Consider the following 24522-nt stretch of genomic DNA (forward strand, 5'->3'; position numbering starts at 1 on the left):
CTATCTCCCACTTGTTGATTGTTCTGAGCACTTGGGTAATCTCTGTATTTTTACAGAGACAGTGGAAAATGTCCCTTGCTGTCAAGGACTTACATTTATTGAGGGGAGTGGGGCGGTTGTGGTGAAAGCAATGAACAGGTGAGTAGTGAAAGTATACAGGAAATGAGAGCTATGGAGGGAGATGCAATGGGAGGGACAGTTCTGGGGGTGGGAGTCTTTGAGAAAACCCCTGCAGGAAGTGAAGGAACACAGTGGGAGCCCCTGAAAGAGAGTCGTTGAAGGGCTCTAGACAGAGGGAGCCGCAAGTGCTGGGCTCAGAGGTTGGGACGAGCTGATGCATTGGAGAGACGCATCGCTTAATCATGACGAAGCCGCCATAAAAATCCCAATAGTATGGGGCACAGGGAGCTTCTGGCTGGTGCACAAGTGGAGGTGCTGGGAGAGTGACGTGTCTTGAGAGGGGGTGGAAACCCTGCACCCCTTCCCACATACCTTGCCCTGTGTATTTCTTCATCGGACTTTTCACGCCTTCCTAAGCTATATCCTTTCATAATAAACTAGTAATCTAGTAAGTAAACGGTTTTCCTGAGTTTTGTGAGCAACTCCAGCAAATTACTCAAACCTGAGGAGGAGGCCATAGGAACCTCTGATTTATAGCCAGTTGGTCAGAAGCACAGGTGACAACCTGGACTTGTGATTGACACCTGGTGGGGGGGAGGCAGTCTCATGGGATTGAGCCCTTAACCTGTGGGATCTGACACTATCTCCAGGCAGATAGTATCAGAACTGAGTTACATTGCAGGACACTCAGCTGGTGTGGGAGAATTCCTTGGTGTGGGGGTACAAAGAACCCACGCATCTGGTGACAGAAGTGTTGTGAGTGTGATAACGGTGCGAGAGTAAAGGAGAGACACACAGCAGAAGTGAGTTTCCATAAACACCCTCCTGTTTACGGAAAACCTCAGGAAACCTCAGAGGGCCAGGGGTTGAGTTTGTGATCAATAGATGTGTGACCTTGGGAGGAACCTACCCTCTCTGAGACTCCGTTTCTCTCCCTGTAACGTAGTAATATTTCCTCCATAGGTCTGTGTGGGTGCTCAGTAGAACTGGGAAACAATCTATAGCGTTATATGTGTTGGATGACTGAATCAATGGCACCTTCAGAAACGTTTGCTAGCAGAATGGAAGAAGGAATAGATGCTCTGTCCCAGAGTCAAATTCGCTTCCTGGACCCTCTCTCCCTTCTCCCCCCGAAACTACCTTGATCTGACCCCTTCCTTTGCTCTCCGTCCAGGATCACCAGCGAGAGTCCAAGTTAGAGGATCCTCCTGACCCCACCAGCTCGGCAGGGGCCACCCTCACCTCGGGGATGGAGGAAGAGCTGCATTACGCCTCCCTCAGCTTCCATGGGATGCGTCATCCTCAGGAGAGCCCCCACTCAGAATACACGGAGATCAGGACCAAGTGAGGGACCGCAAGCGGCATCAGCGTCAGGCAGGACGTCCATTTCCTCTACAGGAAGCGGGACCCACAGGCTAATCCTTAGGGACTTAACATCCCCGTAGGTGATGGGTTTATGAACTACTGTTAGTGCCTTTCCTGCTCTATTGGAACTCTCTTAGGCTTTGCATTCAGAGACACCTGGCATCAAGTCCACGCTTTTTCATTCAGCAAGAGTATGATGTCATGGCACCTAACCCCTCCATGTCTTGGTTTTCTGCTTTGGTGAAATGGATGTGAGAGGTCCAGCATCACAAGGTTGTTGTGAGGATTAAACGAAAGTACCAAATATGCAACAGAAGTCTTCATACATTGTGACCTTTGTCCACGGAAAAATAGCTCACAACCTAAAAGTTGCACGTTATGTTTTATTTGGGGACCTTACTGAGGACTATAGCCTGGGAGAGAGCCTCTCCCATAGCTCTGAGGAGCTGCTCCAAAGAGGTCAGGGAGGAGCCAGGATATAAGGGTGTTTTTGCTGAAAACAAACAAACAAACATGTAGTCGAACATCAAAAGATGTCCAACCACAAACATCAGACGATCAGAGTAATGACTTTGGAGCTTTAGAGCTTTTCTGTGTATGGGAGGATGCAGGAGTCTGAGCTGATTGGAAATTAGTCCTTAGATGCACCTTAACACTCTAGGGCCAGGATCGTGTTTTTCTCGTCCTGAATTCCCCTCAGGGCACACCTTCGGGGGAGACCGCAGCGGTTGATTGTTTAATGGCGGACAACATCCTTTGTTTACTGAAACGGCAGGCGACATTTTGTTTGTTTGTTTGCTCAATTCACCCAGAGGCTGGGTATGTCCTGTCCCGGGCACCACATCGGCTACATGTCAGTCTCACTGTCTACTCAAAACCCTCCCATGGATCCCTTCCTTGACTGGACCTCCAGCACCATCTCTTGCCATTCCTGAATCTTCCCTTTCCACCCTCCCTGTCTTCTACTAGTCCTGCTATAGCCAAAATCAAGTAATAACATTTAGAGAATTTCCTAAATCTTAGAGCTGACCATAGCCAAAATACCGCTCTCTCCTCAAGCCCAAAGAATAATTTACAAGCTTCTCAACCTGACGTTTTAGGTCAGGGGTCAGGAGACCTTTCTGCGAAAGGGCCAGATAGTAAGTATTTAGGCTTTTCAAGCCATAGGGTCTCCGTTGCAACTATTCAACTGTAGTGCAAAAGCAACCGTGGACCATTTGCAAACGAATTAATGTGGCTGGGTGCCAACAAAATTTTATTCACAAAAACAGGCAGCCCCAGGGTTGTAGGTTCTAGGTTATTCTTAGTCTCACCCAATCTGCTTCTCCATCACCGTACCCCAAACCACCTATCCCTCAAGCCATTCTCTAAGAACCCATTCCGATGCATCCCTCACTGTCTCTGAGCACCTGCATCTCTCCTTCCAGGAAGACCCAGCCCCATGAAGTCATCTGGCTAACACCTTCTTATCCTTCAAAGTGAGTTCAAAATTATAGTCTGGGTTGAGAAGGTAGAGGGAAGCGAGAGCTTGGAAACGTCCTCCTACAAAGCCTAACACTCTAATTTTACTGCAAATCAGTTGAAACAAAAACAGCCCCAAATAGACCAGCAGCACCAAAAGCATGGCAGGGACCATGCATGACGCCCCAGTTTCTAAAGTGACACTCGAACAGATGAAAGATTCTGGTGTGGTGTAAGAAAAGGCCTGGTGCCCAAACCCGGCGCCTACACCCAGAAAGGACAGTTAGGTCAGACTTCCGTTTATGATAACATCAGCCTGCGTGATGCGACTCATCACATTAAAGGTCGATGGTTAGCCTTCCAATCCAGGCAAGATGACACTGGCCCATTGTTCCCTGCTTCTCCCTCTGTTCACAACGATAAACCCTGCGCATGGTGCAAGACACAACCAAAGGAGAATTCTGGAAAGTGGTAAGAAGAAGGCAAGTTGCTTTAGGACCCCAGGACTGGAAAAACAACGCAGAGTCAGGGCATCCCAGTTCCTACAGCCTAACGAGGATGAACACTCGCACCCACCGTTTCCCAAACCCCGACTGAGAAACAGTCAAGGGTTATCATCATAGTGTCAGGAATGCGCTCACCTGTCCCATCATCCGCGCTATGTCCTCCTCCCTCCCTGGGGCTCCCGCAGCCCCGTCCTCCCCGCTGCATCAGCCCAGGCCACGCCCCACTGTGATTGTGTCTCCGTCCCCCTTCCTGACCCTGGCTGGTTCTCCTCCAGTGGTGGCCTCGCCTTAGCCCAACCCCACAGGACACTCTGCTCAACAGATGGGAGACAGGCACCCAGGGTGCAGGAGCGGCCACCAGCTCAGCCAGTGGAGGGACCTGCCCGAACAGCGGCCTGTTCAGCACGTCCTGGCCTGGGGAGGGGAGCGGAAGTGTGGCCAGAGTGAAGTAAGAGCGAGTAGAGATCAGAGCCGGTGCACGGAGTGAGGCAGGAGATAGATGGGCTCCAGGGTAGACATTTCCAACTGGCCTCTTGTTCACACTTCCTGGGGTGAGAAGAAGATGGGCTCCAGGCCGGACATTCATTCCCAGCCCCCTGTTTACATTTCCTGAAGCAAGAGACGAACAGGCTCCAGGACTCCATATATGACCGGACTCCTGTCTATCTTTCGAGATCTGCACCTCGATATAAAAACCAGCGACAGAAATAATAGGGTAAATAACCAGACATTGGACCTTTTTATGGCAGGAACAGAGTGGGACAAACCCTGTTGAAAGATCAAGAGGCCATGCATTTCCCATCCTTGGGGCAAGGGAGACATTGCACATGCGCAGAAAGGCTCCTTGGGGTCCAAAAGGAGGGGGCGCCACCCCATAACATGTGAGGCTAAGGCCGTCCCATAGGCCTCTGGGCTGGAATCCATCTTGGAAAAAAGCTGCGCACGCATGCTGTTGAGGGTCCTAGGGCAGGTCAGGTGTGGAAAAAGAAACCAGATAATTGGCCAAAGGGAAACAAAGACCCGGAAGAACTGCCCTATATGAATGACGTAACCGCCTTTTTATGGGGCTCTTCCTCATTGGGGGGACACCCACACCCTTTCCCTCCGGGTGTGCGTCTCTGCCTTGCTTCTATCTTAACTAAACAAACTGTTTCTGTGTGCTCTCCCCCTTGTTGTGCTGTGTCTCTGATAATAAGCTTTGTACCTGTTTTTACAGTTTTGCCTCCGTGAGAGATGCATTTTTCACTGGGGGCAAGAGCCAGGAGGTGTGGTGGCTGGGATTCCTGGTTTTCATCCAGGCTCCCCAGGTTCAATTCCTGGGCAGGGAATTAAGATCTCGCTTCACGCCACCACTCCCTGCCGCCACTCTGAGACCAGGAGGAGAAGCCAAGGTGTCCTCGGGTTACCACCTCTTTCATTCCCTTTTCTCCTCCTGTCCTTGGAGTGGCCCCATCCTGCAGGCTGACCACTGGCCACTGTGTGGGCTGCATCAATTTGGGCTGCTCTAGGCTGCTCTGAGCCCTCCACTTGTAGGAACACGTCGAATCTTCGGGGTGACCCCGTGGGTTCACCTGCTAGGGCTGCCGTAAGGAAGCACGGCCGACTGGGCGGCTTGAGCAACAGAAATTCATTTTCTCACAGATCAGGAGGCTGGAAGTCTGAGATCAAAGTGTCAGCAGGGCTGGCTTCTTAGTATTATTATTTTAAATTTTTTAAATTTTTAATTGAAGTATAGTTGCTTTACAATGTTGTGCTAATTTCTGCTGTACAGCAAAGTGATTCAGTTACACCTATATAGACATCCTTCCGAGGCCTCTCTCCTTGGCTTGTAGATGGCCGTCTTCTCCCTGTATCTTCACGTGGTCTTCCCTCAGTATGTGTCTGTGTCCTAATCTCTCTTTCTTACAAGGACACCAGTCCTATTAGATGAAGGCCCAGCCCAATGACCTGATTTTATATTAATTACTTCTTTAAAGGCCTTGTCTCCAAATGCAATCAGGCTTAGAGGTACTGGGGGTTAGGACGTGCACATAGGAATCTGGGGGGTGACACAATTCAGCTTCCAACACCGTGCGAGCATAGGCACACCTCTGCACAGAGTGGTTAAGCGCCTCCCCAAGGTGGCACAGCAAGGATTAGGGAAGCAAGCGCAAGCCTAGAGCCATCTGCTGCAGAGCCTGTGCCCCTGAGCCCCGCATGAAAGCCCTCAGGGGAGGAAGCCCCCGGGAAGCGCTAACCACCACTGAGGGGGGGACTCAGAGTGACCCCTGAGGGATGGGCAGGGCCAGACACCTGACCTGCAAGACAGCCACAGAAGAGTCTGTAGAAAACGCCCACCTCTGTCCTTGTGTCAGATTCTCCCACAGACGAGGGTTGAACATTGTGATCCTTCCATGTGACAGATGAGAAAACTGAGGCCTGGAAGGGAGAAGGGCGGGGCCCACCTACCTCCAAACACTGGCATCCCCCCAGGGCCACGCTGCCTGCCATCTTGCTCCCAGTGCCCGGCGCCCAAGCCTGGCATGTGCAGGGAGGCCTGGGGCAGGGGGCTGCGAGCAGGTCAGGAAGCCTCAGGACCCCCTGTGGGATCATGTCCTGGTGGCCACCCTCCTGGATCCCGGTCTCATCCTCTCTGTCCATTTATACCTGGGAACTCGCCTTCTAGCTGCACGGAGCGATGGGGTTTCCTCCAAGCCTCTATCTGGGCTGCCCCTATCTCACACTGTATCAGCAGGAGCTGGGGCGCTGGAGAAGTTCTCAAGGGTGGAGACAAAGTCTGCCGCATTCTTGCCTTGTGCTCCACTCCCCTGAAAGGAGAGGTGCCCCTGTGCCGTTGTCGTGTTCATTTTGTTCCCAAGTCCAAGCTTGCTCTGCTCGCCTCACAACGGACGCATGAATCGGAGATGAGGTGTTGAGGGAAGGAATGACACCTTTATTCGGAAAGCTGGCAGACCTAGAAGACGGCAGACTAGTGTCTCTGAAGAACCTTTTGACTGGGGTTTGGATGCCAATTTCTTTTACAGCACAGAGAGGGAGAGGAGATGAGGAAGTAAAGTGAAAAGGCCACAAGCTTTGCAAACATCTCCTGGAATGGCCAGCCTCGGGGAGGGAATGCGTTCATTTCTTCTTCCTTGCAGCCATCCACGGGTGGAACAGTGTCCAGATGTTTCCCTGAACGAGGCCACTTTGTTTTAACCTTCAGGCAGAGGGGCAGGGCTCCCCGAGGCAGGCCATTATGTAGAGACAGTATCCTTTTAATGAACAAAAGCAGTGGAAAGCAAAGGTTAAAGTAGAAGAAACAGATCCAACACGGAGTCAGGATTGACTCTTCCCTGTTACAATTTCAGTAACTAATCACCACCTCTTTCACCCTGGCGGGGACTGACCGGCCTGATTTCCTGCGGACAGAGGTGTGGGAGGGACAGGCTGTGGACAGGGATCCGGGAGACGCCTTTGGGCTGTATTCGCTGCTCGTGACCCTCACCAGGGCCTCACATGGAAAGTAGAAGTGGTGACTCTCCCAGGTCCACGCAGCTCCGGCAGCATGTGGGTGCGGAGTTCCTCTTTTGTGGTCGGTTACCTTCTGACCTCAGCTCTGGGCTTCCTGTGGGGGCTTCCTCTCAATCCTGTGACACAAAGGCCCCATCACTCTTACCCCAAAGATGCTGCTACTGCCACCACCGCTGCTGCTGCTGTCCCTGCTGTGGGCATGTGGGTGGGCTGCGGGGAGACGGGTGGGCGGGGCAGGGGCTGCAGCCGATCGTTGTTCCTACGCAGGGTCCCTGTATCAGGACAAGGGATACTGGCTGCGGGTGCAGGAGTCCGTGACGGTGCAGGAGGGCCAGTGTGTCCGTGTGTCCTGCTGCTTCTACTATCCGCGGGACAACTGGGACGACTCTGTCCCAGCTTTCGGCTACTGGTTCCAGGAAGGGGCCAGAATCGACCAGGATCGTCCAGTGGCCACAAACAACCCAGGTCGTGAGGTGCTGACGGACACCCAGGGCCGATTCCACCTCCTTGGAGACCCCCGGACCTACAACTGCTCCCTGGACATCAGAGATGCACGGCAGGGAGACACGGGGACATACTTCTTTAAGGTGGAGAGAGGGCCTACTGTGAAATATAATTATATACAGAGCAAGCTCCACCTGCATGTAACAGGTAAGGATGGTGTCAAGGAGAGGACACAGACACAGGGGCCCTGAGTGTCCCCAGGGCAGGGCTGAGAGGGGACCCCCTGTCTTCTCATCCTGGGAGGGGCCCAAGGGGACCTAGGAGGACAGGCCGCTGTGGCTGGCCTGGGGCAGAGACAGCTCTGAGGCGCACACTCAGGCCCCCCCCCCCAGGGCCTGGGTCTGTTTCTCTCTCCTCTTCAGCTCTGACACAGACACCCGACATCCACGTCCAGGGGACCCTAGAATCTGGCCTCCCCAAGAATATCACCTGTGCAGTGCCATGGGCCTGTGAGAGGGGGACACCCCACACCTTCTCCTGGACCGGGGTTGCCCTCCCTTCCCTGCACCCCAAGGGCCCCCACTCCTCGGTGCTCACCCTCACCCTGGGGCCCCAGGACCACGGCACCAACCTCACCTGTCGAGTGACCTTCCCCGGAGCTGGCGTGAGCGCAGACAGAACCATCAGGCTCAACGTGTCCTGTGAGCGCGGGGCCGGGACGCCGGGGCCCTGAGGGCGGAGGACGTTGGGGACGGGAGGGAGGGCCTGGGCTACTGCACGCTGAGCCCTGCAAGCTGGAACTGGGGAGGAAGGAAAGAGGACACTACTCCACCCTCTTCCTATTTCTAATGTTTCTGGGGGAAAGGGCCAATGCCTGCCTTCCTGCCACTGAAAAGGGGACCGTTATGTCTGTCTGTCCAGATGCACCCCAGAAGCCGACCATCAGAGTGTTCCGGAAAGAAGACACAGGTAGGTCTAAACCTCTCTTCTCCAGGGGTGTGGTGGAAGTGGAAGTGTCTCTGCCCTTCGGAGCAGAGCTGGGGATCAGAACTCAGATGGCAGAGAGGCTCAGGCCCGGGGAGGGGACAGCAGAGGTGGGACAACCCCCACTGGCTCATCACCTTATGCACTGGCCTCCCCCTTTCGCTGGCCCTGCTCTCATGGGGTATCGCGTGGCCTCTTCCTTGCCTGTTGGACGTGGCTGTCCCCACTGCCAGGGCTCCATCCTTGTCCCACATCCTGCCCAATAGTATTCAGCACTTGTGTATCCCCCCTCTTCGTTATCTTTTCGAATAGAACCTACACATGTACATTTTAAAACACACACATATATGCAGATCATACTACCCGCATGCTTTGCATCTCTATTAGTATTTTTAATAAACTTTTCATATGCAGTAATTTTAGACTCGCGTGGTACAGAGACTGTCCACAGATCTCTCTCCTCAGCATTAAAATCCTCCATCCACGTGGCATATTTGCCACAACTAAGGAAGTGACGTTGGTACATTTCTACAAACTAAACTCGCCTTTTTCTCAGACTTGGTATATCTTGGAGATTCTCCTGTATCTGTACCTAGGAAACCCTCTTCATTCTTAATGATGACCCCATGGTTTTCCAGTTAGAAGTATATTATATGATAAAGTACTTAATAGGTCTCCTGTTAGTGGAAAACTACGGTGTTTCCCATCCTTTGCAAGGACAGGACAAATGTGTGGGTCTGGAAGCTTTCTCTTGAGACAGAAGAAAGTCCTAGATCGAAGGGCATGTTTGTAATTTCTGCAGATGTTGCCAAATCGAGCTACATGGAAGGCGTTCTGCTTACGCTACCCCTGCTGTGTGTCTGTTTCCCTGCTACACATTTTCATCCTTGCTGATACCATAAGTGAATACACTCTCATGTTAACTTGCATCATCATTCTGTGAATAGGTTGGGTATCTTTCATTGTGTTTAAAAAACATGCGTATTCCTTTCTCTTTTTTTTTTTTTTTTTTGCTGTACGCGGGCCTCTCACTGTTGTGGCCTCTCCAGTTGTGGAGCACAGGCTCCAGACGCACAGGCTCAGCGGCCATGGCTCACGGGCCCAGCCGCTCCGCGGCATGTGGGATCTTCCCGGACCGGGGCACGAACCCGTGTCCCCTGCATCGGCAGGCGGACTCTCAACCACTGCGCCACCAGGGAAGCCCCATGCCTATTTCTTTGTGGTCTTTTTCTTGATGATTTGAAGAAACTCTTTTCATATTAACGCAATCATCTGTGTATAAGTTGAGAGGATTTCTTTTCATCCTAATCATGGGCTTTTGACTTAGTGCACGGTGATTTTGCTAGGCAAAACATGCCATTTTTCTTGGCCGCACCGCGTGGCTTGTGGGATCTTAGTTCCCCAACCGGGGATCTAGCCCGTGCCCCCTGCAGTGGAAGCACAGAATCCTAACCACTGGACCGCCAGGGAACCCCCGCCATTTTTTTTTTAAGTTGCATTCAGTGATGTACTGGGACTAGCTCTTACTGGTTGGCGAGAGCCAGTTGTGCAGTTGTGTCCATCTTTTCCCACTTCTGGGTTCAGAGGCTTCAAATTAGGTGCTTGAAATTGGCCAAGATGGGAGTTTTTACACAGAGGAAATTGACAAGTGCTACAAAACAGGAAGATATGAACCCTTAGGCAATGGAAGAGACAGACAGACAGACAGGCAGACTGAAGCTAGCTTTCTCTCTGTCCTGCCAGGACCTGAAAGTCTGGGCCAAAGCCTATCTCTCCCAGTCCAGGAGGGCCAGTTCCTACGCCTGGACTGTGTTGCCGACAGCAACCCTCCTGCCAGGATGAGCTGGATCCGGGGGAGCCTGACCCTGAGCCCCTCCAATTCCTCGAACCCTGGGGTCCTGGAGCTGCCCCGGGTGCAACTGGGGGACCATGGGAAATATGTCTGCCGAGCTCAGCATCCGTTGGGGTCCAAGGAAGCATCTCTGAGCCTCGTTGTGAAAAGTGAGTTGGAACACACCTGAGGGAAGGACGCCTGGGTTCTAGGGAGGGGAGAGTCTCCTCTGATCCCTCCCATCTCTCCCCACAGAACCCCGCAGCTGCTGGGACCCGCCTGCTCCCAGGAGGAGGAGGGTCTGCACTGCGACTGTTCTAAATATGGTTTTTATCTTTCTCCAGTCACCGAAGGCCTTGTGGGGGGGGGCATTTTTTAAGTAGACTTTATTTTCAGGAACTGATTTGGGTTTGTAGCAGATTCGTCAGAAGGTAAAGAGACTTCCCTCGTCCCCGCTGCACTTTCCCACAGACGCACGGCCTCCCCCCAACAGCACGCCCCGCCAGAGGGTTCTTGTTACAGTCGATGAATCTCCACTGACACGTCATTTTCAACCAAAGTGCATGATTGACATTAGGTTTCCCTCTTGCTGTTGTACATTTCATGGGTTTGGTCAAATGTATAATGACATGTATCTGCCATTATAGTATCATACAGAAGAGTTTCATTGTCCCAACATCTCTTTGGGCCATTTTTGTGACTGTCAGCCCCTCAGCCCTCACCCTGAGCCCTCTCTGGAGCCCAGCGCTCCCCTCACTGCTGTATTCCCACTGGTCATAACACCTGGTCCCCCATCTGGACAGAGCCCCATTAGGGCTGTCTCAGCAGTGCCCACCAATCTGTAGACAGGTGATGCCCAGACGCACATCCCTTTGCTGGGTGTTGGGGTGCTACAGGCAGGGCCAGGAGAGCTGTCTGGGCCTGACCTGGAGGTCTGAGAAGCTTCCTGCTTCCACCTCCTTCTGAAGGCACAAAAGATCACCGTGGACCCTGAGGGACAGGGCCAATAGGGGCCAGGAGAGCAGATTTAGACCCCCTCCCTGGAAGGAAGGAGAGACAAGGCCCTTCAGCCTCCCACAGTGCTCTCTGTCTCTCTGGAATGTCCACGGGGCACAGAACCTCATGGCTCTGCTGTGGCCAGGTCTGGAGGCTGCTCTCCGTGTCTCTGGATCTGCCTATAGTGGATACTTCATACACGTGGAATGTTACAGAACAGTGGCCTTTCTGTCCGGCTTCTCTCGCTAAACGTTCTCAAGCATCATCCGTAGAGCGTGTATCATATCAGTTCCTTTCTGTCTGAATAACATTCCATTGCGCGGATGCGCCAGCTTGTCTCCATCCAGTTAGCAGTGGATGGACGTTTGGGTTGTTTCCACTTTTTGACTCTTACAATGCTGCTATGAACGTTGCTATACTTTTCCTTTTTATTCTTATTTTTTTTTTTTTTTTTGGATCATTGATTTCAGTTTTCTCGGGCATATACCTAGGAGTGAAATTTCTGGGTCAAATGGTCGTTTCTAATTTTAAATTTCGGAGGAAATGCCAGATGCTTTCCACACTGGCAGCACCATTTTACATTCCCACCAGCAATGTATGAGGGTTCCAATTTCTCCAGATCCTTGTCGACATTATTTTCCTTAAAAAAAAATTCGAGCCCGCTAGTGGGTGTGAAGGAATATCTCATCATGTTTTGATTTACATTTATGGAGCGAGTAATGACGTCGTTCATTTTATTCATGAACGTATTGGTTATTTGGAGAATTTTTTTATTCCTTTGGCCGTTTGGAAAAATTGCACTGTTTGCCTTTTTGTTCTTGAATTGTTTTTTGTTTGTTTGTTTGTTTTTACTTTTTTTTTTTTTTTGTGGTACGCAGGCCTCTCACTGCTGCGGCCTCTCCCGTTGCGGAGCACAGCCTCCGGATGCGCAGGCCCAGCGTCCATGGCTCACGAGCCCAGCCGCTCCGCGGCATGTGGGATCTTCCCGGACCAGGGCACGAACCCGCGTCCCCTGCATCGGCAGGAGGACTCTCAACCACGGCACCACCAGCGAAGCCCTTGTATTGTTTTTGATATAGCTTTTATATAGGCTGGATATCACACACATATCGAATCTATGATTTACAAATATTTTCTCCCATTAAATGGGTGGGTTTTTCACTTTCTCAGTCCACTGATGAGCCGAATTTTTCTTTCCATGAAGTCCAACTTATGCATTTTTGTTTTCTGTTCAGCTGCTGGATGGCAAGGGCTAGGGGTGGGTTGATACCCCGGGCACACGGGGTTCGGCATCCGGTGGATGAGGAAAGCCTGGAAGACCAACGTCCAGAGTCCTCCTGGGAGCGGAAGGACACAGGATTGAGCAGATGATTCCATCCTGGTCCCGCTTTCCTGCAGGGCAGTCGGGGCGCGTCACAGCGCAGGTGATTCTGACGGCCATCTGGGAAGCGGCTGTCAAGATCCCGCTACTCTTCTTGGTCCTCATCGCCCTCCTGTGAGCACCCCTGGGAGAGGGGAGAGGGGAGGGGTGGGGAGGGCAGGGCGCAGGTGGCTGCACCCTGGAACCAGCGCTGGAGGGGGCGGGGGCGGGGCCGGCAGGCGGCTGACGGGAAGGGGGAGTGGGGGGGCGGGGCTTGGGGGAGGTGAGGAGTCCCCTGGGGGAGAGGCTCCTCCCCGCCCAGTGTCAGGGTTGAAGGTATCCGCTGTGCTCTAGAGGGTCTGTGGGGCCAGACCTGCCCTCTCCCACCTCAGTCATGCCCCCGCCCCTGAACAAGGAACAGGGTGAGTCTGCGGCCCGCGGCACCCGATATGACCAGAGCCTGGTCTCTTCTCTGGCTCAGAGTGATGTCCCGCAGGAGGAAGGCAGCCAGGCCTGCAGGGGGCGCGTCTATTGCAAACGCCATTCCAGGTTACCCCTCTGGGTGAGTGATGTCGGCATCCTACCACCCAACATCCCACTGCACACCTGCCCCAGAATGGCCCCCAGGATTGCTCCGCTCAGCGTACCCAAAGTGGACGTGCCATCTTCCTCCCCAAAACCACTTCTCCGCTGGGTTCCCTGTCACACTGATGACAAGGTGGCCCCCATCTCTAAGGCCAGAAGGAAGGACGGGGTTTGTCCCCTTTCATCCCCGCTCCTCTTCTCCAGGATCGAATAATCACTACGTGCTGTACATCCTTCCTCCTAAGCACAGCTCGTCCTGATGCCCGTCTCCTTCCCGTCTTGACCCCAGTCGTTCCAGCAGCCTCAACTCTTCCCTGGGTCTCTGAACCCCCCCACCTCCTGCCTCCATCTCCCTGGGAAACACAGGCCTCCGCACTGTTCGCAGAGACCGTTACCATCCACTTGCTGCACAGCAGGGACAGCTGTGTTTCCTCTCCACGGCCAGAGACCAAGGTGCACACACCACTGGCTGGAGTTGCAGCCCTGGCGGGCTGTGCCCTGCTGGACTCTCCACCCACATCCCTCCTCTCCCTGCATCTCCCCACGTCTCCACACCCAGCCTGGCCTGACCTCTGTGACTCTGAGACTTTGTATGTGCAGTCCCTCCCCTGAAACATCCTTCCCTCCCCATTCCTGCCTCTCCAAGTCCTGAGCATATCCTCAGGCTCAGGCTTAAATGTCACCGCGTGTGTGTGAGTGTGTGTGTTTGTGTGTGAGTGTGTGTGTGTGTTTCATTGTCTCGTTTTGGAAGAGTGGCATACACTTAATTACAGACTATTCGGCAAGAACTATTGAACATGTACTCTGTGCCCCCTTGTTGGAGGTTCCCAGGGGGCATCAGTGAGCACAGCATCAAACATCTCTGTCATCGGGCTTCCCTGGTGGCGCAGTGGTTGAGAGTCCGCCTGCCGATGCAGGGGACACGGGTTCGTGCCCTGGTCCGGGAAGATCCCACATGCAGCGGAGCGGCTGGGCCCGTGAGCCATGGCCGCTGAGCCTGCGCATCCGGAACCTGTGCTCCGCAACGGGAGAGGCCACAACAGTGAGAGGTCTGCGTACCGCAAAAAAAAAAAAAAAATGTCTGTCATCAAGCATAGAGAATAAGCTTGTGGTTACCTGGGGGACGGGGGGGGATGGATTCGGAGTTTGGGGTTAGCAGATGTGAACTATTATATACAGAATGGATAAACAAGGTCCCACTGTACAGCACAGGGAACTATAGTCAATATCCTGGGATAAACCATATGGAAAAGAATATGAAAAAGCACATGTATTATATGTATATGAATAACTAAGCCACTTTGCTGGACAGCAGACATTACACATAACATTGTAAATAACTACATTTCAATAAAGAAATTTTTAAAATCTCTGTCATCAAGAAGGTGTCCTTCTGGATATAAGGAGAAACATTTTTAAAAAATAAGGAAAAATATTGAGTGTGCTTGATGGTAACATGTGTCTGGAGAAGCATCGGGCAGTGAGCGAACACGTGACATTTGGGGGCTGTTTTCTGTTGCTGAGAGTGTGCCCGAGGTGATGTTTGAGCCAAGACTTGAAAGTGGAAGAAAGCAGGTTCTGTGTTCCCGTAAGAGACAATTATCCCAAGGGCTTCCAGGCCAATGCAAGTATCCGGAAGCCTTTGAGGAGAGCAGAGACAGGATTGAACTTTCATTTGAAAAGGATCCTCACGGAAATGCAAATCCAAACTACAATGAGGTATCCCCTGACACCCGTCAGAATGGCCATCATCAAAAAGTCTACAAATAATAAATGCTGGAGAGGGTGTGAAGAAAAGGGAACCCCTCTGCACTGTGGATGGAAATGTAAACTGGTGCAGCCACTATGGAGAACAGAATGGAGGTTCCTTAAAAAACTAAAAATAGGGGCTTCCCTGGTGGGGCAGTGGTTGAGAGTCCGCCTGCCGATGCAGGGGACACGGGTTTGTGCCCCGGTCCGGGAAGATCCTACATGCTGCGGAGCGGCTGGGCCCGTGAGCCATGGCCGCTGGGCCTGTGCGTCCGGAGCAATGGGAGAGGCCACAACAGTGACGCGTACTGCAAGAAAAAAAACTAAAAATAGAGTTAGCATATGATCCAGCAATCACACTCCTAGGCATATATCCGAAGAAATCTCTAATTCAAAAATGTACGTGCAACCCAATGTTCATAGCAGCTCTATTCACAACAGCGAAGACATGGAAGCAACCTGAGTGTCCATCCACAGAGAAATGGATAAGGATGTGAGATATATATATGAATATATATAATGGAATATCACCTAGCCATGAAAAGAATGAAATAATGCCATTTGCAGCAACACGGATGGACCTAGAGATGATCACACTAAGTGAAGTAGGTCAGACAGAGATAAACATAATATAATATCACTTTCATGTGGAATCTAAAAAATAATACAAATAAATTCATGTACAGAACAGAAACAGACTCACAGACATAGAAAACAAACTTATGGTTACCAAAGGGGAAAGGGGATGGGCAGAGATAAATGAGGAGTTTGGGACTAACACATACACACTGCTATAAATAAAATCGACACTCAACAAGGACAAAGCAGAGCACAGGGAACGCTACTCAATATTCTGCAATAACCTATATTGGAAAAAATCTGAACAAGAATAGATATATGTATATGTATAACTGAATCACCTTGCTGCACAACTAAAACCAACACAGCATTGTAAATCAACTCTACTCCAATACAAAATAAAAATGAAACTAAATTGAAAACTAAATAATTTGGAGGCTCGTTAAAAAAAGGAAATTTCCTTTGCGCTGACATAGACCATGTGCTTCCCGTTTGTTCTACATGAAGATGCTACATGGTTTTTATTCTGAAGATGCCATTGAAAGTTTGCGAATCAGCATAGTAGAAGTTAAAAAAACATCCCATATCATATTTTTAGAAAATACCCAGTATGCTGCCGGACACTCGGCAATCTCACCACTGATGCAGCTCTAAAGCCCGACAGTGCTGCCTGTTTGGGGAGGAAGTGATGGGCCCGGGTGGGAGCATCTCCTGGGCAGGGACCAGGCCAGCCGTAGCCCTTCTGTTCTCCAGGTCACCAGCCCAAGATGCTCAGTGTTGGGGGAAGGAGTGAAGGCATGATTGGCTGCTGCCTTCACGTCACCCAGGAGCCCCTTCTTGTCTTCTGCCCCAGACGCTCACACAGACCCTAAAGAACCCGACATCTTGCGGGACCGACCACCCGAGGGTCTAGGTGAGGCTGGGACCCTCCAGGTCGAGACAGGAGCTGAGCGGCTCCCTGGTGTAGACAGCGGTGCTCAGACGGGAGGACCTTAGGAGGCTCACCGTGTCCTACGCGTCCGTGTCCTCAGAGGCTCTGGTGCTGGAAGGACCCACGCGAGATGGGGGGCAGGGCAGGGCTCTCCTCCTTGCCTGCTCCTCTCAGGGCAGGTCTCCGGGGTCTCTGGACCGAGGGGTGTCCGTCCGCTCTGTGCGGGGAGCGGCCAAGCTCCGGCTCTGCAGTTCCTCTTCTGTGAACACCTGAATCTCGTGTTCCTTCCCGACTTCCCATGGGTCTCCCTGCAGCCTTACTTCCCTCTCTCCTTCCCCTTCTCTTTTCACACACAGGACGCCCAGAAGCCCTCCGTCTCAGAGATGCTGCCGCTGCTGCTGCTGTCCCTGCTGTGGGCAGGTGGGTGGGCTGCGGGGAGAGGGGTGGGCAGGGCAGGGGCTGTGGCTGACCCTCGTTTCCCCGCAGGGTCCCTGGCTTGGGACAGCAGATACCGGCTGGAAGTGCAGGAGTCCGTGACGGTGCAGGAGGGCCTGTGTGTCCGCGTGCCCTGCTCCTTCTACTTTCCCTGGTACAGCTGGGACAACTCTGTCCCAGTTTTCGGGTACTGGTTCCCGGAAGGGGCCGATGAGAAGCTGGATGCCCCTGTGGCCACAAACAACCGACATCGTAAAGTTCAGAAAGAGACCCAAGGCCGATTCCACCTCCTAGGGGACCATGGAAACAATTGCTCCCTGGACATCAGAGACGCCAGGAGGAGGGATCAAGGTTCATACTTTTTTCGTGTGGAAAGAGGAACGACATTATGGAGTTATAAGTCTAACAAGCTCTCCTTGCATGTGACGGGTAAGGAGTGGGGTCCGGGAGAGGCCTCAGGGGAAGGACCTGGAGCCCCAGGGCAGGACTCGGATAGGACCCCCTCCTGGGAGGGGTCGGGGGGAGAGCAAGTGGGGGTTCAGAAAGACGGGCTGGACCAAAGCCTGAAGCTTATCTCAGGGCTGCTCTTCTAACCCTCCTCCTGACCCCGTCTCCCCCTTTCTTCATCAGCCCTGAACCACACACCCCACATCCTCATTCCTGCGACGCTGGAGGTGGGCCGCCCCGGGAACCTGACCTGCTCTGTGCCCTGGGCCTGTGAGCAGGGCGCGCCCCCCATCTTCTCCTGGACGTCAGCCGCCCTCACCTCCCTGGGCCCCAGGACCCACCTGTCCTCAGTGCTCACCATCACCCCACAGCCCCAGGACGATGGAACCAATGTCACCTGTCAGGTGAAGTTCCCCGCAAGCGGTGTGATCGTGGAGAGGACCATCCAGCTCAGTGTCACCTGTGAGCGCTGCGCCGTGTTGCCCGGGGCGTGAGGGGATGGGGGCAGGTGGGCCAGGCCGGAGGTGCTTCGTGCTGTTGCCTGGAGACCCGGCTGAGTAGGAGGGCCTGGAAGGACAGAAGCCCTGTCCCTCCTGCGTTTCTGTGGCTACTGGGTGTGGGGGGGGGATGCCTACCCTTATCTCACCCCAGTCCTCTCACTGAGGAAGGAAATCCTGTCTTCCACTCCTAGGTGCTCCACGGAGCCCAGCAAGAGGTCTGTGCTCAGGGGATGGCACAGGTAAGACGGAGCCCCCCCATCCATGGGGCATTGAGTGGAGTGGGGTCTCTTCCAGGTTGGGTCAGAGCTGCACTTTCAGAGCTCAAATGGTGCAGGTCGGGTGTGGTCCTGCAATTAGACACAAAAAGCCCCCATTAGGTCTCTTCCCTCAGTATCCTCCGACTCTGGTCTTGCCAAAGTGACCCACACCTCCCTCCCTGCCCATTCTAAATATGGTCTTTATCTTTCTCCGGTCAACGAAGGCCTTGCGGGCGGGGGTGGGGAGGGAGCATTTTTTAAGTAGACTTTATTTTCAGGAACTGATTTGGGTTCTTAGCAGAATTCGTCAGACGGTAAAGAGACTTCCCTCGTCCCCACTGCACTTTCCCACACACGCACGGCCTCCCCGCAACAGCACGCCCCACCAGAGGGTGCCTGTTACAATCGATGAATCCCCACTGACACGTCATTTTCAACCAAAGTGCATGATTGACGTTAGGGTTCCCTCTTGCTGTTGTACATTTCATGGGTTTGGACAAATGTATAATGACATGTATCTGCCATTATAGTATCATACAGAAGAGTTTCATTGTCCCAACATCTCTTTGGACCACTTTTTTGACTGTCAGCCCCTCAGCCCTCACCCTGAGCCCTCTCTGGAGCCCAGCGCTCCCCTCACTGCTGTATTCCCACTGGTCATAACACCTGGTCCCCCATCTGGACAGAGCCCCATTAGGGCTGTCTCAGCAGTGCCCACCAATCTGTTGACAGGTGACGCCCAGACGCACATCCCTTGCCCTGGGTGTTGGGGTGCCACGAGGCAGGGCCAGGAGAGCTGTCTGGGTCTGACCTGGAGGTCTGAGAAGCTTCCTGCTGCCACCTCCTTCTGAGGCACAAAAGATCACCGTGGACCCTGAGGGACAGGGCCAATAGGGGCCAGGAGAGCAGATTTAGACCCCCTCCCTGGAAGGAAGGAGAGACAAGGCCCTTCAGCCTCCCACAGTGCTCTCTGTCTCTCTGGAATGTCCACGGGGCCCAGAACCTCATGGCTCTGCTGTGGCCAGGTCTGGAGTCTTTTGCAGAGAGACCCTGGATGGAGAAATATCTGACTCCACGAAGAGCTGAAGTTTTTTGGGAGTCTATGGGCTGGAGAGGAGGCGTGGCATAGACTGTGTCCTTCTGGAGAAGGCTCAGATCCTACAAATGGTGGGGGACCTAGGGCCTGAACCCTCGGTGGGAAGGGGGGGCACCCCTCTCTACCTGCTACGGAGAGGAGGAGACTTAGGCCTGCTCGTCAGGATTGGAATTCTCCCCAAGTCTCTCTTGTCTGCAGGAAACTCGGGGACCAGGGCAGGAGTGATTGAGGGGGCCCTTGGGGGAGCTGGTGTCACCACGCTGCTTGTTCTCTGCCTGTGCCTCATCTTCTTCACGTGAGTTGGGCTGGCTGTGGGCCAGGGGAGGATAAGAGGCCCCTGGAGGGGTTGTGAGGACCCAGAGCAAGGCTGGGGCGGTGCAGGGGTAGTGAGGATCCAGCTCGTAGACACCTGGCCAGGCTCGAGCGTGTTCCCAGCCCTGGTCCCAGATCCAGAAGCCGGGAGGGAGAAGGGACCTTGTCACAGTCTTGTTATAAAGTCTCCTGGGCTCCCTCTACCCTTTTAATCTTTACTTTTTATTGGAGTAGAGTTGATTTACAATGTTGTGTTAGTTTCTGGTGTACAGCAAATTGAATAAGTTATGCATACACATATATCCACTCTTTTTTAGATTCTATTCCCATATTTCATTACAAAGTACTGAGTAGAGTTTCCTGTGCTATATAGTGGGTCCTTAGTAGTCATCTGCTTTATATATAGCAGTGTGTATATGTCAATCCCAATCTCCCAATTTATCCCACCACTTTTCCCCCTTGGTATCCGTAAGTTTGTTTTCTGCGTCTGTGACTCTATTTCTGTTTTGTAAATAAGTCCATTTGTACCATTTTTTTAGATTCCACATATTAGCCATATAACATGACTTTTGTCTTTCTCTGTCTGGCTTACTTCACTCAGTATGACAATCTCTAGGTCCATCCATGTCCCAGAAAATGGCATTATTTTGTTCTTTTTCATGGCTGAGTAATATTCCATTGTATATATGTACCACATCTTCTTTATCCATTCCTCTGTCGATGGACATTTAGGTTGCTTCCACGTCCAGGCTATTGTAAGTGTGCTGCTATGAACGTTGGGGTGCAGGTGTCTTTCCGAATTATGGTTTTTTCTGAATATGTTGGGCTCACCCTACTCTTGACCTGCCTTAGTCACTCACTCCAGCCTCAAAAGAGATACCCTGTGTCACAGACCCTAGTGTCTCCCAACAGAGTGAAGACCTACAGGAAGAGAGCAGCCAGGACTGCAGTGGGTATGGAGGACATCCACCCTGTCATAGGACCAACTTCCCTGGTGAGTGACACGGGCATCCCGGCAATGCAGCCTGCCCTGCAGATCTCCCGGGGCGGCCCACAGCCATGCTCCATTCAGCATGTCCAGAAATGAGCTCTTCCCCTTCCTGTTTCTTTGAAAATGTAGGATTTATTATTATTCCTCTGTGTGAGGCCAACAGATCAGGAGACGATTGCCACAAAAAAGACAGGTAGTACAGTTCCCAAGAGGAGGGGCCGTGCCACACCCTGCAGGGCCATGAGGGGCAGCACAAGGGTCTGTCAAGAGGCAGAGGGAGTGAGGAGGAAACCTGGGCAAGAGATTTTGTGGTTTACATGGGAAGGAACAGGCAGGGTAAGCAGACTGAGGACTGACTAGTTGAATGATTTCAGAATGCTCTGGGGTGTAGGGGTTGTGTGTAGTTTTCTGGTACCTGGCCCCGGGGTGATGAGAGCAGGATAATGGTCCAGAGAGTAAGAGTTTGATAAAGGAAGTGGTTTGGGCTGATCGGTTTCCAATATGAAGGGCAGGCTTGCAGGCAGATCCCTTAGAATCTCTAGAACTTGACTAGCACTGGCAGGGGCAATCCCTCCAGGGTTAACAAAGCCCCGGTGGTCAAAACATCAGAAACACAAGGTGAATACATCCCTAAACATACTTCTGCTGGCTTCTCCAATTCATCAATGGGACTCTTGTTCCTGACTCCCAGCCAGAGATCTATCCCTTTCCCCCATCACCTCTTCCTGCACTGATACACTGCAAAGCATGTCTGTGTTTCTTCTAAATACAGCTTGATACAAACACGCCCTTTGAGCTGAGCTCCCCACTTAGTTCTTATCCTGCTGAAGCCTCCCCACCTTCCCCCAAACATCTGCATGACCTGTACCTGCATTGCCTGCACCTGCATTGCCTGCACCTGCATTACCTGCATCTGTATTACCTGCATCTGCATTACCTGCACCTGCATTGCCTGCACCTGCATTGCCTGCATCTGTTTTGCCTGCATCTGCATTACCTGCATCTGCATTGCCTGCATCTGCACTGCCTGCATCTGTATTAGACAGTCGTCCCATCCTGCCCAAGTCTGAAATGCGCTGTTTCTCCGCACTGCCAAACAACTTGATTGACATTTAGGGCAGGAAAACCAGAGTCAGCTTTGATGCTGCGCTTCTTCCAAACAGGCTTGCTCAAGCAAAGTAAGCTTTTTGCCCCTCAGAATCATTGCCCATCTTCCCCCTTCTCCTCCCGTGTCCGTATCAACCAGCCCTACTCATGCTCATCCTCTGATCCCTGACTTTCATTTATTTCTTGAGCTATGGCTAATGTGGCCATCACTGAGGTCTCTGAGCAAATCCATCACCCATGCATTCACTTATTCCTTCAGCAACTATCTCCCACTTGTTGATTGTTCTGAGCACTTGGGTAATCTCTGTATTTTTACAGAGACAGTGGAAAATGTCCCTTGCTGTCAAGGACTTACATTTATTGAGAGGGGAGTGGGGCGGTTGTGGTGAAAGCAATGAACAGGTGAGTAGTGAAAGTATACAGGAAATGAGAGCTATGGAGGGAGATGCAATGGGAGGGACAGTTCTGGGGGTGGGAGTCTTTGAGAAAACCCCTGCAGCAAGTGAAGGAACACAGTGGGAGCCCCTGAAAGAGAGTCGTTGAAGGGCTCTAGACAGAGGGAGCCACAAGTGCTGGGCTCAGAGGTTGGGACGAGCTGATGCATTGGAGAGACGCATCGCTTAATCATGACGAAGCCGCCATAAAAATCCCAATAGTATGGGGCACAGGGAGCTTCTGGCTGGTGCACAAGTGGAGGTGCTGGGAGAGTGACGTGTCTTGAGGGGGGGGGAAACCCTGCACCCCTTCCCACATACCTTGCTTGCCCTGTGTATTTCTTCATTGGACTTTTCACGCCTTCCTAAGCTATATCCTTTTATAATAAACTAGTAATCTACTAAGTAAACGGTTTTCCTGAGTTTTGTGAGCCACTCCAGCAAATTAATCAAACCTGAGGAGGAGGTCCTAGGAACCTCTGATTTATAGCCAGTTGGTCAGAAGCACAGGTGACAATCTGGACTTGTGATTGACACCTGAAGTGGGGGGGAGGCAGTCTCATGGGACTGAGCCCTCAACCTGTGGGATCTGACACTCTCTCCAGGCAGAGAGTATCAGAATTGAGTTACATTGCAGGACACTCAGCTGGTGTGGGAGAATTCCTTGGTGTGGGGGTACAAAGAACCCACGCATCTGGTGACAGAAGTGTTGTGAGTGTGATAACAGTGCGAGAGTAAAGGAGAGACACACAGCAGAAGTGAGTTTCCATAAACACCCTCCTGTTTACGGAAAACCTCAGGAAACCTCAGAGGGCCAGGGGTTGAGTTTGTGATCAATAGATGTGTGACCTTGGGAGGAACCTACCCTCTCTGAGACTCCGTTTCTCTCCCTGTAACGTAGTAATATTTCCTCCATAGGTCTGTGTGGGTGCTCAGTAGAACTGGGAAACAATCTATAGCGTTATATGTGTTGGATGACTGAATCAATGGAACCTTCAGAAACGTTTGGTAGCAGAATGGAAGAAGGAATAGATGCTCTGTCCCAGAGTCAAATTCACTTCCTGGACCCTCTCTCCCTTCTCCCCCCGAAACTACCTTGATCTGACCCCTTCCTTTGCTCTCCATCCAGGATCACCGGCGAGAGTCCAAGTTAGAGGATCCTCCTGACCCCACCAGCTCGGCAGGGGCCACCCCCACCTCGGGGATGGAGGAAGAGCTGCATTACGCCTCCCTCAGCTTCCATGGGATGCGTCATCCTCAGGAGAGCGCCCACTCAGAATACACGGAGATCAGGACCAAGTGAGGGACCGCACGCGGCATCAGCCTCAGGCAGGACGTCCATTTCCTCTACAGGAAGCGGGACCCACAGGCTAATCCTTAGGGACTTAACATCCCCGTAGGTGATGGGTTTATGAACTACTGTCAGTGACTTTCCTGCTCTATTGGAACTATCTTAGGCTTTGCATTCAGAGACACCTGGCATCAAGTCCACGCTTTCTCATTCAGCAAGAGTATGATGTCATGGCACCTAACCCCTCCATGTCTTGGTTTTCTGCTTTGGTGAAATGGATGTGAGAGGTCCAGCATCACAAGGTTGTTGTGAGGATTAAACGAAAGTACCAAATATGCAACAGAAGTCTTCATGCATTGTGACCTTTGTCCACGGAACAAAAGCTCACAACCTAAAAGTTGCATGTTATGTTTTATTTGGGGACCTTACTGAGGACTATAGCCTGGGAGAGAGCCTCTCCCATAGCTCTGAGGAGCTGCTCCAAAGAGGTCAGGGAGGAGCCAGGATATAAGGGTGTTTTTGCTGAAAACAAACAAACAAACATGTAGTCGAACATCAAAAGATGTCCAACCACAAACATCAGACGATCAGAGTAATGACTTTGGAGCTTTAGAGCTTTTCTGTGTATGGGAGGATGCAGGAGTCTGAGCTGATTGGAAATTAGTCCTTAGATGCACCTTAACACTCTAGGGCCAGGATCGTGTTTTTCTCGTCCTGAATTCCCCTCAGGGCACACCTTCGGGGGAGACCGCAGCGGTTGACTGTTTAATGGCGGACAACATCCTTTGTTTACTGAAACGGCAGGCGACATTTTGTTTGTTTCTTTGCTCAATTCACCCAGAGGCTGGGTATGTCCTGTCCCGGGCACCACATCGGCTACATGTCAGTCTCACTGTCTACTCAAAACCCTCCCATGGATCCCTTCCTTGACTGGACCTCCAGCACCATCTCTTGCCATTCCTGAATCTTCCCTTTCCACCCTCCCTGTCTTCTACTAGTCCTGCTATAGCCAAAATCAAGTAATAACATTTAGAGAATTTCCTAAATCTTAGAGCTGACCACAGCCAAAATACCGCTCTCTCCTCAAGCCCAAAGAATAATTTACAAGCTTCTCAACCTGACGTTTTAGGTCAGGGGTCAGGAGACCTTTCTGCTAAAGGGCCAGATAGTAAGTATTTAGGCTTTTCAAGCCATAGGGTCTCCGTTGCAACTATTCAACTGTAGTGCAAAA

The 24522-nt window shown here is 52.0% G+C and overlaps 1 protein-coding gene across 1 annotated transcript in view; it reads left to right on the forward strand.

Annotated features, from left to right (window-relative positions):
• LOC307178470 (sialic acid-binding Ig-like lectin 11) overlaps positions 1 to 23328 on the forward strand; it is a 32654-nt gene extending 9326 nt beyond the window's left edge. Inside the window, 17 exon segments of the mRNA XM_079906666.1 lie at positions 1295 to 1464; positions 5954 to 6011; positions 7115 to 7613; positions 7829 to 8107; positions 8328 to 8375; positions 10134 to 10391; positions 10477 to 10479; positions 10482 to 10547; positions 12616 to 12712; positions 12932 to 12999; positions 16344 to 16403; positions 16908 to 17108; positions 17487 to 17765; positions 17995 to 18042; positions 19355 to 19451; positions 20381 to 20462; positions 23130 to 23328. Of these exon segments, the coding sequence (XP_079762792.1) occupies positions 1295 to 1464; positions 5954 to 6011; positions 7115 to 7613; positions 7829 to 8107; positions 8328 to 8375; positions 10134 to 10391; positions 10477 to 10479; positions 10482 to 10547; positions 12616 to 12712; positions 12932 to 12999; positions 16344 to 16403; positions 16908 to 17108; positions 17487 to 17765; positions 17995 to 18042; positions 19355 to 19451; positions 20381 to 20462; positions 23130 to 23303 (2487 nt within the window). The 3' untranslated portion in view covers positions 23304 to 23328.
• Positions 23329 to 24522: the final 1194 nt, after the last annotated feature.

Source organism: Stenella coeruleoalba, assembly GCF_951394435.1.
Source record: "Stenella coeruleoalba genome assembly, chromosome: 20".
Lineage (NCBI taxonomy): Eukaryota > Metazoa > Chordata > Mammalia > Artiodactyla > Delphinidae > Stenella > Stenella coeruleoalba.